This window comes from Malaclemys terrapin, unplaced genomic scaffold (assembly GCF_027887155.1).
Source record: "Malaclemys terrapin pileata isolate rMalTer1 unplaced genomic scaffold, rMalTer1.hap1 H_1, whole genome shotgun sequence".
In the NCBI taxonomy this organism is placed as follows: Eukaryota; Metazoa; Chordata; order Testudines; family Emydidae; genus Malaclemys; species Malaclemys terrapin.
In genome coordinates, this window is record NW_026530195.1 from 679,101 (window position 1) to 698,233 (window position 19,133).

The following is a 19,133-nucleotide window of genomic DNA, read 5'->3' on the forward strand; positions in this document are numbered from 1 at the left end:
GGGGCTCTGGGAGCGCTGGGCCGGATGGTCCCATGGGGCTGGGCTGGGCTGGGGGTTCTGGGGGCTCCGTGCTCCCCCCAGGGGCTGCTGGGCCCCAGGCCGGGACATGGGCTCTGTGCAGGGCGCTTGGTGACATGGGAGCTGCCCTGAGCAGGTCCCTGTCCCCGGGCGCCGAGTCGCCAAGATGCAGCCCCCAGCCCCCCAAAGCCGGGGTAACGGGCGGTAGAGGGTGAACGTCTGGCTGGGCCCGTCTCTGCTGGGGGCTGAAAGCAGCCACAGAGCCAGGAGCAGCCCAGAGCTGCCTCTAACCGGCTATTTCAGTTCCTCCCCGGCCAGGGCCTGAAATAGCGTCTGCTTCTGCTTGGCTGTGAGGTGAGCACAGCTCAGCACTCTGCGCTGCCGCTGAAACCGGGTGTCACCCCCACAGGACCCTGGCTGGGGCCAGAGGTTGAGAAATTGATCTCGAATGCTAGGAAAAGCCCCCTGAGGTTGGACTGAATTCAGGGCCTGGGAAAGTTGCTGAGCGATGGGGTGTCCAGCCTGCTCCTGCCACTGTGGTCATGGATCGTTTAGAGGGGTGGAGAATGTTTGACGGACATGACCCCCTAGGTCTAAAGGGGCAGTGACATCGGTGGGGGGTTCACACAGGGTTTGGGGAGCGGGAAGTCATGCAGGGTCATATAAGAGCGGTTGGGTCACACAGAGTCAGGGCAGGGCCGCCCGGGGATGGGTGTGTGTGGGGGGGTGTGACGAAGTGGGACTGTTCTTAATGTTTTCCTCCGTTTCCTCTATGCAGTTCTTAAGTATCTAGGTGGTGGGATAAGGGTGTATGGTTGCTGCAGAGCAAAGGGCCAGGGTACATAAATGCCCGACACTCTGTCTCCTAGCAACTGATGGCCTGGGCCCCTCCTCTGCAAAGGTGCCAACTGAAGGTGTTGGAGACAAAGGGAACAGGTGACCTCCTGGCCTGGGAAAGAGACAAAGCCGAGAGAAGGAGGGGCTGGAGGGGGTTGGAGTTTGAAGCTAGCTGGGGACTAGGAGTGAGGGCAGACGGGGGTCTGCCTCGCTGGGCCCCAGAATGGACCCGGCAGAGGGGTCCCGTTCGCTGTACCTACAAGCTCTGTTTTAGACCGTGTTCCTGTCGTCTAATAAACCTCTGTGTCCCTGGCTGGCTGAGAGTCACGTCTGAGTGTGAAGTGGAGGGTGAAGGACCCTCTGGCTTCCCCAGGACCCCGCCGGGGCGGACTCGCTGTGGGAAGCGCACGGAGGGGCATATGCTCAATGCTCCCAGGAGAGACCCAGGAGGTGAAGCCGTGTGAGCTTCTTGCCCTGGAGACAGTCTGCTCCGAGGGAGAGGAGGCTCCCCAGAGTCCTGACTGGCTTTGTGGGGGGCAGTTCCAGCGCATCGCCCGGGGACTCCGTGACAGGGGGCAAGTGGGGCAATTTGCCCCAGGCCCCGGGCCCCGCAGGGCCCCCACGAGAGTTTTTCGGGGCCCCTGGAGCAGGGTCCTTCACTCGCTCTGGGGGCCCCGGAAAACTCTCGCGGGGCCCGGGCCCCCGGAGCTTCTTCCGCTCCGGGTCTTCGGCGGCGGCGGGTCCTTCCGCCCCAGGACCCCCGCTGAAGTGCCGGGTCTTTGGCAGCACTTCGGCGGCGGGGGACCCAGGCCCCCTGAATCCTCTGGGTGGCCCTGGGTCAGGGACAGACTCCCGTGGGCTCCCCAAGGGACAGACACACACTCACATTGGGACCATTTCATCCTTTATACATGTGAAATTTTTCATCTGAGTCCTTGAAACCCCCACCCCCCCGCCTCCTCCACGCAGCGTGTGGTGTCCCCTGGGGGAGTGAGTCACTCTGGGGGCTGCTGGCATATTCAGCCCGGAGAGCTCCCCCACACAGGCGGCTCTGGGGCGTGGGGGGATCCACACCCACTCACGTTACACGGCAGCAGCTGGGAGGTTGTGGTGACCCCGTCTGGCCCTGAGGCATCTCCGTCGCCATGTATCACGGTGTCAAAGAGTCACAGGCTCGGGGCTCTGGAGCCGCCCTGAAGGAAGTCAGACAGGACCCCTTGTCATGTGACACCCCTCGGGGCACATTATCAGTAGGGTTTGGCTTCCCTGGCTTCTGCGCCTCCTGGGTCTGACCTCGGGGCGTCCAGCCCCATTCACCCCATGAGCTCCTCACAGCGAGTCCCTCTGGACGCGGCCCTGCCCCCCACTCTGCAGCCAGCTGTGACTCCCAGCCAGCATGTGACACAGACAGGTTATCAGCCCTCGGGAACCCAGCATAGAACAGAGCTTCTTAGCACAAAAAGCAGGAAGTTACAGCAAAATCTATCTTGGGTGGAACCAGAGCCTGGGCTCTGCCCCCGAGTCCTAACTAGGAGACTGACCAGCTTCCAGCCACCCAGCCTCAGTCACACCCAGCTCCCCTCCTCCGGGCTTTTCGGGAGAGCAGATCACCTGGCCTCCACCTCTTGCTTAGTTCTCAAACACCTCCAGCTAGCTGTTGCAGAGGATGGGTCCCAGCCATCAGTTGCCAGGATACAGAGTGTCGGCCATTGTTTGTGCCCAGGCATCCAGTCGCAGTCACACCTGCCCTCTAGGACTGTCTGCAATGATCACAAACCCTTGTCCCACCACCTAGATACTTAAGGAATACATAGGGGAAACTGAGGCACACACACTGTATTCAGACAAGACATTAAGAACAGTCCCACTTTGTCACACATGGACAGGGCAAAGAATCATAGGACTGGAAGGATGTGATGTTCCCCTGGTGTTATCTGGACCGGTGATCTGCTGGATCTCTGGGAGGCAGCCTTACCCTGCTCTGCTGTGAGAACCCCACTCCTGGGCTGTTCACACACAGCCTCTGGCATGTAAACTGCTCCTTGGATTGTGCAACCGAATGACACTAGCCAATATCTCCGTCCCAGACACAACCCTAGGCACCTCCGTCTTGCAGTGTCCAGTTATGCCCACTGGACACTGCAAGCTTATATGAGCTCATCAATTTAACAAAGAAATTGATATGTCCCAGGCTTGTTATCCCAAGGGGAGTCTCTGACACGCTTCAGACCAAATGCACTGCTTCAGGTAGAACAAACAAACAGATTTATTAACTATAAAGATAGATTTTAAGTGATTATAAGTCAAAGCATAACAAGTCGGATTTGGTCAAATGAAATAAAAACAAAACGCATTCTAAGCTGATCTTAACACTTTCAATGCCCTTACAAACTTAGATGCTTCTCACCACAGGCTGGCTGGTTGTCCTTCAGCCAGGCTCTCCCCTTCGATCAGCGCTTCAGTCGCTTGGTAGTGATGTCTGTAGATGGAGGTGGAAGAGAGAGGAAGAGCATGGCAAATGTCTCTCCCTTTTATCATGTTCTTTCTTCCCTCTTGGCTTTGCGCCCCCCCTTTCAGGGTCAGGTGAGCATCACCTCATCGCCGTCCCAAACTGACCAAGGGAAGGGGGGTGACTCACTCGAGAGTCCAACAGATCCTTTGTTGCTGCCTAGGCCAGTGTCCTTTGTTCCTGTGAGGCTGGGCTGGGTTTGTCCCATCCATGCCCTGATGAGGTGTGAACTGCCCCTCTGCTCTTGGATTTTGTCTGGGCTTTTTTTAAGCCATGAGGACACATTTTCAGTCTCATAACTATATACATGAAATTACAACCTATAACATGACTATAACAACAATGCTCAGTGCATCATGAGCCTTCCGAAGACACCCGACATGACAAACTTTGCATTGGATACCACACAATCATATTATAAGGATGAACGGGGGGATGCAGGGTGTTCCCCCGAGACAGAGAGTCCCAAAGGGATGTCGAGAGGTCATATAGTCCAGGCCCCTACACTTATGGCAGGACTAAGTATTATCTAGACCATCCCTGACAGGGGTTTGTCCAACCTGCTCTTAAAAATCCCCAATGATGGAGATTCCACAACCTCCCTAGGCAATTTATTCCAGTGCTTAACCACCCTGACAGTTAGGAAGTTTTTCCTAATGTCCAACCTAAACCTACCTTGCTGCAATTTAAGCCCATTCTTGTCCTGTCCTCAGAGGTTAAGGAGAACAATTTTTCTCCCTTTTCCTTGTAGCAACTTTTTATGTACTTGAAAACTGTTCTCATGTCACCTCTCAGTCTTCTCTTCTCAAGACTAAACAAACGCAGTGTTTTCAATCTTCCCTCATAGGTCATGTTTTCTAGACCGTTAATCATTTTTGTTGCTCTTCTCTGGACTTTCTCCAATTTGTCCACATCTTTCCTGAAATATGGCACCCAGAACTAGACACAATACTCCAGCTGATTCTGTATCAGCGCAGAGCAGAGCGGAAGAATGACTTCTCGTGTCTTGCTTACAACACTCCTGCTAATACATCCCAGAATCATGTTCGCTTTTGTTGCAGCAGTGTTACACTGCTGACTCATATTTAGCTTGTGATCCACTCTGACCCCCAGATCCCTTTCCGCAGGACTCCTTCCTAGGCCGTCATTTCCCACTTTGCATGTGTGCAACTGATTGTTCCTTCTAAGTGGAGAACTTTGCATTTGTCCTTATTGAATTTCATCCTATTTACTTCAGACCATTTTTCCAGTTTGTCCAGATCATTTTGAATTATAATCCTGTCCCCTAAAGCACTTGCAACCCCTCCCAGCTTGGTATCGTCTGCAAACTTTATAAGTGTGCTCTCTATGCCATTATTTATAAGGATACGGTCTATGCCAAAGAGGGGTTTGCTGTTGGATTGGAAAAGCTCACGGCCTCTGGGGGCCACTGTGCTGCCGGGGTTGGATGGGAGGTGGGTGCAGTTGTTGGATCTGGCTCTCAAACATCCTCGTCAGTGATTTGACACAAGTCAAAGGATTGACCTGAAGGTCACTCTGTGCCCCCAGCTCTGACACTGAGTGCGTGGTGTTCACATGGGCCTCTAGGCAGGGGATCCCTGCACAGAGAGACCTCCGAGGCACCTGGGCTGGTGCCAGGCCCCGGGCAGGCGTGGGGTGGGGGAAGGTGCAGACAGGCTTGGCGGGTGGAGGTTTGTGGGTCTGTGGGTGGTCCTGTGTGTCCTGGAACCCCGAGGTCTTTGTCCACATCTCTTTGGGAGTCTTGCTGCCTGGGATCCCAGAGCCACCCGCTGGCTCTGTGCCCTGGAGAAAAGCAGAGGGGAGGGGATGAGGTCTCTCTCTGCGGAGCCCCCAGGGCCCTGGTTAGCCCCTCACTGGGAGAAAACCAGGCTCTGTCCATAGAGGCACTGGAGCTGCATCTGGTTCACCCCATTCCATGTCCCCACTCATACCCTGTCCATGGGGCAGCTTGAGGGGAAGGGACCTCAGCAGGGCCCAGCACAAGCTGTAGAAGCCGGGACCCCCTTGTGTTCTGGCTCTTCACCAAGCCCGGCCGTGGTCTCTGTGCTCCCTTCCCTGGGTTTGCTGTTCTTCCCAGGACCATCTCCTGTGAGGCTTCTTCTCGGGTATCCCTCCCCTCTCTCTCCCCATCTCACTCATTCACCTCCCCGACCCCACCCTCAGCCACCCCCCCCCAGCCACAGCCCCTCTCCCCAGCTGGTCTAGGGGCTGGGCTGAAAGATCCCGCTATGAGGAGGTGGGGCAGAGATTCTGTGCAAACACCACATACATACTAAAGGTGTTGGGAGGCTGGGACTGAGGGGGCAGGGGCAGTGCTGGGGGGCAGTTTTCTGGGCTGAGAGTCACTGACTCACCCTCATTCCTCTGCACTTCTCGATGGGGGTCCATAGGGCATCGTGTCCCACCCGGTGGTCGTACTCTGCCCCCTGGTATCTCTGCACCGAGGGGGTGAAGCTGAGTCTCGTCTCCTGCTGGAAGCTTTTCCCGTCCTGTGTGTGGGGAGCTCCGTGGTCGATTCTGTACTCGGCAGAGCCCTTCAGGGGAACAGCAGCCCTGGCCCCCCTGCCCTCCTGAGCCAGGTCACACTCAGATCCACGGGGAAATGCCCCTCCATGCAGCAGCTCAGGGTGATTTCCTCCCCCGCCATCACTGACTCGGGTTGGGAGATTTCTGACACCTCCGGGGGCCGCAGGAGACCTGGGGAATGAAACATCCAGAGACAGTTACAGGCCCCGCAAGGGGGAGATGGGGTCTGGCGGGGGGCTGCTCCCCCCTCACTTCAGACAGGAGAGATCTGACCCCTATGTGGGGCTGTTACCCCATAAAATCACCCCCGTGGGTGACACTGTTACACCCTGACCCATCGGCGTCTCCAGCCGGAAAGGGGGACGAGGAATATTTGCTCCCAAAGTTCCTTCATCCCTCAGGGACCCCGCGGGGGGCAGCGATTCCTGCTCATTCCCCGTCTGACCCCAGGGAGCCCCCCTCACCTGTGTCCCTGGCTCTGATCTCTCTCTCGATCACGGGGCTTTGAGGGGTTTGCTGAACGGACACTTGGACTCTGAGCTCCGGACGGTTCAGTCCCCGGCGGGGTATTCTCCAGACACTCGTAGCGCTGAACGTGAGATCCGTGTTCTGGCTGATTTCTGGGCTCTCGTCTCTCCATCTCTCTGCTCCGTCCCAGCTCCACTTGATCTGGTGAATCCCCTCGGGGTAAAAAAAACAGTTACTTACCTTTTTGTAACTGTTGTTCTTCGAGATGTGTTGTTCATGTCCATTCCAAGCAGGTGTGTGCGTGCCGCATGCACGCCAGCCAGAAGATTTTCCCCCTAGCAGCGTCCATAGGGTTGGCCTTGGCGCCCCCCTGGAGTGGCACCTCCATGGCGCCCTATATAGGGGCCCGCCGACCCTCCACCCCCTCAGTTCCTTCTTGCCGGAACTCCGACAGAGGGGCAGGAGGGTGGGTATTGGAATGGACATGAACAACACATCTCGAAGAACAACAGTTACAAAAAGGTAGGTAACCGTTTTTTCTTCTTCGAGTGATTGTTCACATCCATTCCAAGCAGGTGACTCACAAGCCTGAACCTAGGCAGTGGGATCGGAGTTCACTGCGAATTGGAGCACTGCACGGCCGAAGGCTGCATCGTCTCTGGCCTGGTGCGTGATGGCATAGTGCAACGTAAATGTGTGGATTGAGGACCACGTGGCAGCTCTGCATATTTCCTGTGTCGGGATCTGAGCCAGGAACGCCGCGGAGGAGGCCTGTGCCCTTGTGGAGTGGGCCGTGATCGGCGGGGCAGGTACGTTAGCCCGACGGTAGCATTCTCGGATGCAGGCCGTGATCCATGAGGAGATACACTGTGATGAGACTTGGAGCACCCTCTCCTGTCGGCCACGGCAAGAAAGAGTTGGGTTGATTTCCTGAACAGTTTGGTTCTTTCAATATAGAATGCCAGGGCCCTGTGGACGTCCAGGGAATGCAGCCTACGCTCCGTGCCAGAGGAGTGTGGCTTAGGGTAGAACACAGGGAGAAAAATGTCTTGACCCATGTGGAATTGGGAGACCACCTTCGGAAGGAACGCCGGGTGTGGCCTGAGTTGAACTTTGTCTTTGTGGAAGACAGTGTATGGCAGCTCGGACGTCAGTGCTCTGAGTTCTGACACCCTCCTGGCCGAGGTGATAGCCACTAGGAATGCGACCTTATATGAGAGATATAATAGAGAGCACGTAGCCAGGGGCTCGAAGGGGGGCCCTGTGAGGGCGGAAAGGACCAAATTGAGGTCCCAAGCCGGGGCTCGTTGTCGAGTATGCGGGAACAGTCTGTCCAGGCCCTTGAGGAAGCAACCAACCAATGGGTTCGCGAAAACTGAACCACCTTCCGCTCCTGGGTGGAACGCTGAGATGGCCGCCAAGTGGACCCGAACCGAAGAGAGGGAAAGTCCTAGCTGTCTCAAATAAAGCAAGTAGTCCAGTATGAGAGGGATCGGGGCGAGCAATGGGGCCTGTCCCTGCTGCTCGGCCCAGATGGAGAAGCATTTCCACTTGGCCATGTATGTGGCCCTGGTGGAGGGTTTTCTGCTACCGAGGAGGACTTGCCTGACCTGCTGAGAGCGTTGCATCTCTACGGGGTTTAGCCATGGAGCATCCAGGCTGTAAGGTGGAGCGACTCCAAGTTCGGTGGCGGAGATGGCCCGATCCTGTGTGATCAAGTCTGGGAGCAGGGCAGCATAAGGGGCGCCCGTGTGGACATGTGCAGGAGCGACGTGTACCAGAGTTGGCACGGCCATGCCGGCGCTATCAGGATGACACGAGCGTGATCCCTGCGGATCCTGAGGAGTACCCTGTGAACCATGGGAATCCGGGGGAAGGCATAAAGCAGGCCGCCTTCCCACGAGAGGAGGAAGGCATCCGTCAGAGACCCTGGACTGCGCCCCATGAGGGAGCAGAAATGTTGACACTTCCTGTTGTCTCTCGAGGCAAACAGGTCCATCTGGGGATAGCCCCAGAGACGGAAAATTGAGCGTACTACATCTCGGCGAAGGGACCACTCGTGTCCATGGAACGAGCGGCTGAGGGCATCCGCCAGTCCGATCTGCTCCCCCGGGAGGTAGGATGCCGTCATATTAATTGCATTCTGTACGCAAAAGTCCCATAATGCGAGGGCTTCCCGGCACAGGGGAGAGGAGCGTGCACCCCCCTGTCTGTTGATATAGAACATCGCCGAGGTATTGTCCGTGAGGACTGCAACACACCTGCCCGCCAGGCGAGATTTGAAGGTCAGGCAGGCTAGACGCACCACCAGTAGCTCCCTGACGTTGATGTGCAAGGAGAGGTCCTCTGGTGACCAAAGGCCTTGGGTCCTGAGGTCCCCCAGATGCACCCCCCACCCCAGACCCGATGCGTCTGTTACCAAGGATAGGGAGGGCTGGGACTGACGAAGGGTACTCCTGCGCAGACCTCCCACGGGTCGAGCCACCACTGGAGGGAATCCAGCACCGTTCGGGGGAGCGTCACCACAGAGTCTAGGGCGTCTCTGGCTGGCCGGTACACGGTTGCTAACCAGGACTGGAGCAGGCGCAGCCTGAGCCTGGCGTGGCCCACCACATAGGTGCACGCAGCCATATGACCCATCAACTTGAGGCAGTTTCTCACTGTGGTGTCGGGCAACGTTGGAGACTGAGAATGATGTCGGACATGGCCCGGAACCTGGCCTCCGGTAGGTACACTCTGGCATGTGTCGAGTCCAGAACTGCCCCTATAAATTCTATCCTCTGGATAGGAGACAGGGTGGACTTGGCCTCATTCAGCAGGAGGCCGAGCTCGAGGAAGGTCTGTCTGATGAAGACCACCTGAGCCTCCACCTGTGCATTGGCACGGCCCTTGATGAGCCAATCGTCCAGGTAGGGGAACACCTGAATCCCCTGCTTGCGCAGGAAGGCTGCCACGACTGCCATGCACTTTGTGAAGACCCTTGGGGCTGCTGACAGGCCGAAAGGCAGGACTGTGAACTGGAGATTGGGATTGCCCACGATGAATCTGAGGTAACGCCTGTGCTGGGGAACTATTGCAATATGAAAATACGCGTCCTTCAAGTCGAGGGCGGCGTACCAGTCTCCTGGATCCATGGAGGGAATGATGGAGGACAGGGAGACCATACGGAACTTGAGCTTCTTTACAAACTTGTTCAGATGCCGCAAGTCCAGAATGGGTCTGAGGCCCCCTTTTGCCTTCGGTATTAGGAAATAGCGGGAATAGAAGCCCCTGCCCCATAGCTCCTGAGGAACTTCCTCTACTGCCCCTGCTGCGAGGAGGGACTCATAGACTATCAGGGTTGGAAGGGACCTCAGGAGGTCATCTAGTCCAACCCCCTGCTCAAAGCAGGACCAATCCCCAGACCAATTTTTGCCCCAGATCCTGAAATGGCCCCCTCAAGGATTGAACTCACAACCCTGGGTTTAGCAGGCTAATGCTCAAACCACTGAGCTATCCCTCCCCCGCAACTGTACTTCCTGGATTAGAAATTATTCGTGAGAGGGGTCCCTGAAGAGGGACGGGGAGGGGGTGGAAGGGCGGGAGGGAGGAGAACTGGATAGAATATCCCCTCTCTACCGTGCGGAGCACCCAACTGTCCGACGTGATTCGGGACCAGGCACGATAGAAGGGGGACAGATGTGACAAAAAGGTAGGGTTGGAAGGATCCAGAGTCCTGACCGGTAGGTCGTCCCCGACCATCCCATCAAATTGGGGGTCTAGGCCCCGATGGGGGCCTTGGCTGGCCGGATGACTGGCCGGAGGGCTGTTGTTGCCTCCTTCTGCCGTTTCTGCTTCGCCTACGCAAGGCGCCTGTACAATTCTGAGGCTGGTACGGTCATGGGGCCGGTTGCGCCCTGAACTGCCTACGTTGGGTGGCTGGGGTGTGCAAGCCCAGTGAACATAAGGTAGCCCTTGAGTCATTTAGGCTATGTAGCCTCTTGTCCATCTTCTCGGAGAAGAGCATGGGCCCCTCGAAGGGGAGGTCCTGGATGGTCTGTTGGACCTCATGTGGAAGGCCTGATACCTGAAGCCAGGCTCCCCGCCTCATAACCAGCCCAGTCGCCAAAGTGCGTGAGGCTGCATCCGCCGCATCCAAAGCTGCCTGGAGGGACACTTGTGTAATTAACTTCCCCTCCTCGACCAGAGCGGAGAATTCTGTTCGCAATTCCTGGGGAAGGAGTTCAGCGAACTTGGACAATGCTGAGCATGTGTTGTGTCCATACCGGCTCACTATAGCCTGTTGGTTGGCTATGTGCAACTGCAGCCTCCCTGTGGAATACACCTTTCTCCCAAACAGGTCCAACTTTTTGGCCTCCCTGTTCTTTGGTGTAGACCCTTGGAACCCCTGACGCTCCCTTTGGTTGGTCGCATCCACAACCAGAGAGTCCGGGGGAGGGTGGGCATACAGATGCTCATGGCCCTTGGATGGGACAAAATATCGCCTCTCTGTCCTTTTGGCCGTAGGGGCCAATGAAGCTGGCGTCTGCCACAAAGTGCAGGATGTGTCTGCCATCATTTTTATCAATGGTAGGGCAACCCTGGATGGGCCCGAGGGGGCCAGAATGTCCACCACCAGATACACATCCACTTCAATCTCCTCAGCCTGGATCAGGAGGCTCTGGGCTGCATGCGTAAGTAGCTGCTGGAGGATCCTGTTGTCCTCTAGGGCCGGTGCCACTGAAGTACCAGCGACCGCCTCATCCGGAGAGGAAGAGGAAGAGATAACTTGGAGCGGGACTTCCTCCGCACCCTCGGTCTCCGCCGGGGCCTTTGGCACACGGTACTGTGGTTGCATGGCCGGTGCGGACACAGGATGCGGCACCGCGGCCGGTACCGGGGTCAACACCGAACGACAAGGCATGCTGGGCGGTGCCTGCGGCATCGGAACTATGGTCCCCGCCGGTGCCGGTGTATGACTAGGGGGTGCCAGGCTTTGTTGTGTCACACCCCTCTCGGACGGCGGTGCCGGTGGTGGAGGCATTTGCGCCAGAGCCACCGACATCGATGAGACCGAAGCGGACCTGGAGTGAGGGCTGTACGCCTGCCCCATGGACTGAGGGTAGGCCCAGGGAGTCCAGAAGGGCCACTGGGAGGGCGGTTGCCACTGCTGCTGCCACTGCGGCAGGTAAGGTTGTTGGCTCGCCTGCGAAGCCAACCTCCTACTCCTCGATCTGCTGGAGCGGTAGGACTCCGCCTCCGAGTCTGAGGTCTCCGAATAGGAGTACCTAGGGGGAGCAGTACCCACTGTCGCCGGGGAGTGGTGCCGCAGGGCCGGGGAATGCTCCCTCTGGGCCGGTGCCGGTGGAGCAGCGCAGGGCAGGGACTGAGGCGACATCATGGCTGGCTTGCCCCGTGATTGTATCAGGGGTAGGGCCATGGTCGGCGGCTCTTTCCACCGGTGCAGAGAGGCCGGCACCGGGAGGCTTAATAAGTCAGAGGCTGCCTTGAACGCCTCCAGCATCGATGGGAGACGCACATCCTCGCTGAGGTCCGGGATCTTGACCGGTCCGGACTCGACCGCACCCTCGCCAGGGCGGGAGTCGACAGAGCTATGGGAGGATGAGTTTGTGGCACAGCTTGTCCCCCGGCACTTGTGGATGCCGCTGGCCTTTTAAGGTCCTGGTGGGGTGATCGGCCCCTCACCGGCCTCTTCTTTTTCACGGGCACTGGAGATGGTGATCAGTCCCACACGGAGGCCGACTTTCTATGTCCCGATTCTCTCCAGTGCCGGGACTTAGAGGTTTTAGACTGGGCCTCCTGCCTTGTTAGTGGTGCTGGGGCGCTGCGCACCGAGGATGAGGTGCTGGGCGCCGGGTCGGGCAGCTCGGGGTCCGAGTGTGGCCATAAGGCCGCCTCCATCAGGAGCACTTTGAGTCTCTGCTCTCTGTCCTTAAGAGTCCTGGGACGGAATCCCCTGCAGATACTGCACCGGTCTCTTTGGTGGCTCTCTCCAAGGCACCTTAAGCAGGAAGAGTGTGGGTCACTCTTCGGCATAAACTTCCCGCAGTCCTTGCAGAGTTCAAACCCTGGGGACCCGGGCATGCCCCAGCGGGGCGACTAGTATGTTGGGGGGAAAAAAACCCAACAGCTATCAACTATCTACAACTAACTCTAATTCTAAACTAAGAGAGGAAACTATTATATACACTGAAATGGGACACTGCTATGCTTGCTGCAAGAGCGAGCAAAGTTCCAGCTAGCCGTCACGAGCGGCAAGAAGGAACTGAGGGGGTGGAGGGTCGGCGGGCCCCTATATAGGGCGCCATGGAGGTGCCACTCCAGGGGGTGACGCTGGTCCGGCCCGAGGTGGTGGTCCCAGATTGGGTGGTGCCCAACACCCACCTGACTCTGACGGGGGTGGGTGGGACTCCATTCAAGGTGCCTGTGGCGAGGGTACACCTGAAGTGGGGGGCCAAGGAGGGCCCCAAGGGCGTAGGGGTACACCCGTATTTGCCCACTGAGTTGTTGATGGGGGGGGACCTGGAGGACTGGCCAAGCAACCCCCAGGGTGCCCTGGTTGTGACCCGCAGTCAGAGCCGGCGAGGGGCATTGCGCCCTGGCCTTGGGGAGGCTGTACACCTCCCTGGCTGTGGAGTCCAGTGAGGGGATGAGAAACTGGAGCCTGTCTGCAGGGTCAACCTGGAGCAGCTCGCAGGTATTCTCAAAGGGCGTCAGGAAGGTATCCATGTCCTCCCCCTCCTTACGCTGGGCCAGGAAGCACTTATCAAAGCTCTTTGCAGTCTTGGATCCCCCCTCGCTCACCACAGCCGGGGCCCCACTGCTCCTCAGCCTGGCCAGTTCCAGCTCATGCTGACGTTGTTTCTCCTTCTCTTCCCGCTCCTGCTTCAGTTCTTGCTGCCTTAACTCGAGCTCTTTCAGTCTCAGCTCCCTGTCACATTCCAGTTGCATCCGCTCCCGGGATGGGGAGCTCCGCCGGGACGATCCCCTGCTGGCCGCCGGGGTCAGGGCACCCTCGGTATTCGCTGGGCTTCCCCCAACCCCTCCCCTAGGTATAGATAGGCAGGGTCTCGGGATGTCCTTGGCAGCAGTCTGACCCCTCCCAGCCAGGTCTGGCCCCAGGGCCCACGCTGCATCCGCCGGGCGGCTTCCCTCAGGACAGGGCTCGGTTCATCCAAGCGATCCCTCTCCTCCAGCTGGGCAATGAGCTGTTCTTTGGTGGACCTCCCAATGCGCAGCCCCCTCTGCCTGCACAGCTCCACCAGGTCGCTCTAAAGGCGTTTAGCATACATCCTCCTGCTGCCACTCGCCGGCCTGTGCTCTCCGCTTTCCACCGTTCCAGTGTGCCAGCCCTTCTTCAGGTCACCCCCTCTCTGCCAGGGTCGAGCTGCAGACTCCTCCGCCCCTGAGACCGCTCGCTCCGATCCCCCGGGGGACCCTGTTACTGCAACAGTGCCTCTCTCTGGTCACACACTCCCAGGGCTCAATCACCCCCTGAACCATCTCTCTCTGACTCTTCAGCCCACCCGGTCCCCGTCGATCCCCCCTCCTCCTTATTAGGACATAGGGAATCTCCATTTATAGATCCTCCCCTAAGGGATGTCCAAACCACATGCTCCTCCGCACCTGTTGGTTTTCCCCAACTCTTAGTTTAAAAACTGTTCTACGACCTTTTTAATTTTAAGCACCAGCAGTCTGGTTCCATTTTGGTTTAGGTGGAGCCCATCCTTCCTGTAAGGCTCCCCCTCTCCCAAAAGTTTCCCCAGTTCCTAATAAATCTAAACCCCCTCCTCCCTACACCATTGTCTCATCTGCACATTGAGACCCTGCAGGTCTGCCTGTCTAACTGGCCCTGCACGTGGAACTGGCAGCATCTCAGAGAATGCTACCATAGAGGTCCTGGACTTCAATCTCTGATCTAGCAGCCTAAATATGGCTTCCAGGACGTCTCTCCTACCCTTCCCTATGTCATTGGTACCTACATGTACCACGACCACCGGCTCCTCCCCAACACTACACATAAGTTTGTCTAGATGTCTCGAGAGATCCGCAACCTTCACACCAGGCAGGCAAGTCACCATGCGGTTCTCCTGGTCATCGCAAACCCAGTTATCTATGTTTCTAATGATCGAATCACCCATTACTAATATCTGTCTCTTCCTAATAACTGGAGTTCCCTCCCCTGGAGATGTATTCTCAGTGTGAGAGAACACCACATCATCATCTGGGAGGAGGGTCCCAACTATGGGATCGTTTCCCTCTGCTCCAGTTGGATGTTCTCCTTCCCTGAGGCTTTCATCCTCCTCAACAGCACAGAGGCTGTCAGACCGGGGGTGGGACGTACTACTGTGTCCTGGAAAGTCTCATCTATGTACCTCTGTCTCCCTTAGCTCCTCCAGTTCAGCCACTCTGGTCTCCAAAGCCTGTACACGGTCTCTGAGGGCCAGGAGCTCCTTGCACCGAATGCAGACATACGCCACCAGCCCACAGGGTAGGCTAATGGTAGGAAGGGAGCCTGAGACATAAGCCCTTGTATCCAAGGCCCGGTGAGAGTCCAGCGGCCTGAACTAAGGTGGTGGCCAAGCCTTGCTGGTATAAAGCAAAGTGAGCAAAACTCCGGCTCTGCGCAGAAGCCAGTCCCAGCTACAGAACGTGCCTGGGGGCAGGTGCACAGAACGTGGCGAGAGCAGGGCTGGCATTGCAGAAACACACGTTCCTGAGACGTGCCAGGCACAGGACACACACGCAGACACGTTCCAGACGGCTGGTACCAGAACACCCCATACCAAGGATGGTACAAACAGCCCCACCCCCGGAAGGTAATGAGAACACACTGACCCCTCCTAAAGATAAGGTCAGGATGACAGGGTGAGGGATAGAGATATTTTGACCGAACCAACATGTACAAGGTGATGGGTGATAACTAACCACGTCCAAGGGGCGATACGTAACTTGTTTGTATCGGTGTATAAAGAGGGGTCTCAGAGGGGGTGTCTTTGGCCAGCCGAGTGGGGAATGGAAAGTCCTGTCACTACTGAGCAAGTCCATTGCAACGGGCACACGTGTTAGTGCCCCTGTAACCACCGAGCCGGGGCATTAGGACCGTGCTTCACTGACAATAAACCTGGCCGGGCGCCTTCACTACTGCAATGGATCTTGTGGTCATATTGGGCAGTTCGCTCGAGGTCTGCCGTGCCGGCTGTCTGTGCCGAGCTGGGGCAGCGCAGGGAGAACACACACACACAGCCAACATCTGACAACAATGGTGCTCTGAGGCAGCGTGTCAGTCTTTCCCCCCTAACTCCACCCAGCGGTGCCAGCCTTATACCGGTGAGGGGAGCCCATCCAGTGCTGCGTCTGGTCCCTAGGCCCGCCACAGTTTTCCTGCCATGGAGCATGAGGTTGGGCTGGGGGGGGGGGGGACGGGAGGACTCTTCTGTGAGGGCAGCCTGGCTACTGTTGTACTGGAAACAATGGGAGAGGGTGGCCATCTTTGGTACAGGCAGCCTCATTTTCATGTAGTCGGCCATCTTTTCTGAGGGCAGCCGATAGATTCAGTGCCATTGAAACAACAGGAGACAGCAGCCATCTTTACTGTGGGCGGCCTCGCCAGTGGAAAAGGGACCGTCTCTGCTGAGGGTTTGAGTAGCTTCAACCCCAGGACGTGGCGTCAGTCCCACGGCGCTGTGTGGGGAGCAGCAGCTCTCCTGGGCAAGAGCCAATTGTGCCCATAAGATCAAAGACTGGGTACACCATTAATCACTTTGCTTAATTACAGCTTAATGTCTTCACCTGTCCCTTTGCTGCTCGTTTTCAGTGGGGTTTAGTCATGGCAGCCATGGGAAGGAGACAGACCCAGCTGTTTAGCAAACAATGTCAACAACGGTCAGACACGTTAGGTAAAACCTTCTCAGAGGTGCCGTTCCCATTCCCATTCCCGAACCAGATCCCAGATTTAGTAGAAATTCCCTAGAAAATTTCTCCTCTGCCCTCAGACCCTGGGCTGTGAGTTCGGGGAGGACACACTGTTCTCCTCCTGCGAAACAATGAGGGCGAGTCCCTGCCTTAAGTGGAAAACTGAACCCAGTTTAAACAGAGGGGCTGCTGCACCCGCCCATCAATTCTCTCCAGACCTGACACCCTCTTTCCCCAGCACTGGGGAACCTGCAAGCAGCCAACGGGCCAGTCCCCAAACGATCCAGGAACCTCCCCACGCGCTGGGAACCGGCCGGGGGAGATTCAACCCAAAGTGACGCTTTGTCTGGACGCTCCAAGTGCCTGAGGGCAGAGACCTCCTCACCCACAATCACCCCAGCATCAGCGCGGCGCTGCCCGGCCCCGCTCGCTCGTACCTCGCAGCTCCAGCGGCCCAGTGGATTTCCCTTCAGGCTCCTGTAGGGTCTGATGTTCCACAGAACACAGGTACTCTGCCCCGTCGTCCTCGGGCACCAAAGGGGTGAAGCGGAGCTGGGACGTCACGCTGTAGGATTTCCCGTCTGCGGCGGCTGTGGGGTCTGGGGTGTCAATCTTGTGGGTGTCCAGGTTGTCTAAGCACCGGAACACCATCTCTCCTCTTTTCTGTCGGTGCCAGGCCACGCTCAGCTCCTTGGGGTAGAACCTGGATATTTGGCAGCTCAGTGTAACCTGCTCCCCGGGGGCCAGGACCTGCGGCCGGGAGATCTCGCCCAGAACTGGAGCCTGTGGGACTAGAACATGTGGAAATTGCATGTCATAGTTACAGCACCTGGAGATCTGACACACACCTCTGTTGTATCAACCAGGTAAGGTACTAACAAACTTCAACAGGACTTTATTTTTACAGTGGAAACCTCTTTACCAAGCTGCTGCTGCTGCACCCTCTGTAACTCTCACTCTGCCTCCTCAACTCCTCCCCCTCCTTCCTGTTTCCTGTCCTTTCCGACTCCCAACAGCCAGTGCTCCCAGTTCTAATAATTACAAGCAACATCTAAACACCACAGCCTCCCATCACCATCTGGTCTGACCTGTCCCCGTGTCCCCAGCAGCCTCTGCCAGGCCCTCCCCTCACCCAGCGAGAGCTCCCCTGAACGACTCCTGGGACACCCACAACCTCAGGGGTGCTGGGGTTACCTGGGAGAGGGGTCAGGAGTCAGAGTGGGGCCACAACTGCCCTGCAGGGGGGGTGTCAGTCAGTGTGTTGAGGTCACAACCCCTCTGCCTGCAGGCGTTACGCAAACCCACTTCCCTGCACACGCAAACGAGCCAGACTGCTCCAGTCACCAGCCAGCTCAGATGTGGCACCAGATGGTCAGAGGAGCCCAGGGCAGGGGCGCCAGAACAGGAGGGGGCAGGGGGCCATGGCAGACAGATTGGCATCAGCACTGCCTAGCTTGTTCGATGGCCCATCAAGGGTCATCAATCGTACAATGAGCCCGTTGAAAGGAGCCAGGGACTGCACCTTATGAGTCAGGAAGGAATGTGGTACACCTGTGCGCAGAACTCTAAGGCTTCCATGCCATGTGCTGGGCACATAGGCGCCAACTCCGAGGGTGCTCTGGAGCACCCATGGAAAAAAAATGATGGGTGTTGAGCACCCAACATCAGCCCCCCCATCAGCTTGTCATCCCCCCCCCACCATCCCGCTCACCAGCAGGCCCCACCGATCAGAGCCTCCCCCTCCCACCCAGTGGCTCCTGCCTGCCACAGATCAGCTGTTCTGCAGTGTGCAAGAGGCTCTGGGGGGGAGGGGGAGCAGTAAGCGGCAGGGTGCGCTCGGGGGAGGGGGCGGAACGGGATGGGAAGAGGTGGGTTGGGTGGGGCAGGGTTGGAGGGGGTGGGGTGGGATGGGAGCTTGGGGGAAGCGGTGGAGGGGGGACGGGGCCTGGGGCAACACCCTGGCACATTAGAAAGTCGGCACCTCTGGTTGGGCAGCTTGTGTTTGGGACAAAGGAAATACAAGCCGCACGGCAAAACGATATAAAAGGCAGCTGCATCTTCTCCGTTTTGTGTTCATTCCTGCTTCTCACCTCTGGAGTGACTTTTCTACAAACTGAAGCTCTGAACAAAGGACTGAATGACCCAGCCCAGCTATGCAGGGCCGGCTCTGGCTTTTTTGCCGCCCCAGGCAAAAAAGCCTCTGGCCGCCCCTCCACCCCCTCCCCAGTGCGGCACGGGAGGGCGGCTGGAGCCCCGGGGGGAGGGCAGCAAGCCCCGGCCAGGGCTCCGCTGTCCCCGGCGGCCTGAGCGCCGGGGGGAGGGCGGCGAGCTCCGGCCGTGGCCCCGCTCTCCCCGGCAGCCGGAGCCGGAGCACCGCGCTGCCCCCCTCCAGGTGCCGCCCCAAGCACAAGCTTGGTGGGCTGGTGCCTGGAGCCGGCCCTGCAGCTATGGATGTGTTCCAGGGGGACTTTCAAGTCACCAAACTCACCAATACTGCTAGGAACCTGATACAGGGACTCTGAGGTCTCTGTATGTATGTGACTGTATTACCATTTAACAGTTCTCTTCTTGTTCTTTTCCTTTATCATAAATCTTTAGTTTCAGACACTAAAGGACTGGCTGGCAGCGTGGGATTGTAGAGTTGTTTATAGGCTTTTCTGTCTCTTTAACACAGCAACTGGAGGGGGGATGGGGTGGGACGGAAGTGGGGCTGTGTGGGATTATGGAAGGTAGTGGAGATGTTGGAGGCAGAGACTGGGGGAGGCTAATGGTAGGAAGGGAGCCTGTATCCAAGGCCCGGTGTGAGTGCTGAGGCCTGAACTAAGGTGGTGGCCAAGCC

The 19,133-nt window shown here is 57.5% G+C and overlaps 1 protein-coding gene across 2 annotated transcripts in view; it reads right to left on the reverse strand.

Annotated features, from left to right (window-relative positions):
* Nucleotides 1-3,146: 3,146 nt before the first annotated feature.
* The window catches only part of LOC128829625 (uncharacterized), a 30,475-nt gene continuing 14,488 nt past the window's right edge, over nt 3,147-19,133 (reverse strand). Inside the window, exons 10-13 of one of the 2 annotated variants that reach the window (XM_054015103.1) lie at nt 16,732-17,085; nt 6,376-6,580; nt 5,740-6,082; nt 3,147-5,167 (exon numbers count right to left, since the gene is read on the reverse strand). In XM_054015103.1, the coding sequence (XP_053871078.1) occupies nt 4,775-5,167; nt 5,740-6,082; nt 6,376-6,580; nt 16,732-17,085 (1,295 nt within the window). In that variant the 3' untranslated portion in view covers nt 3,147-4,774. Of the gene's footprint in view, nt 5,168-5,739; nt 6,083-6,375; nt 6,593-16,731; nt 17,086-19,133 lie in introns of both variants that reach the window. The other variant, XM_054015102.1, reaches the window with a different exon arrangement.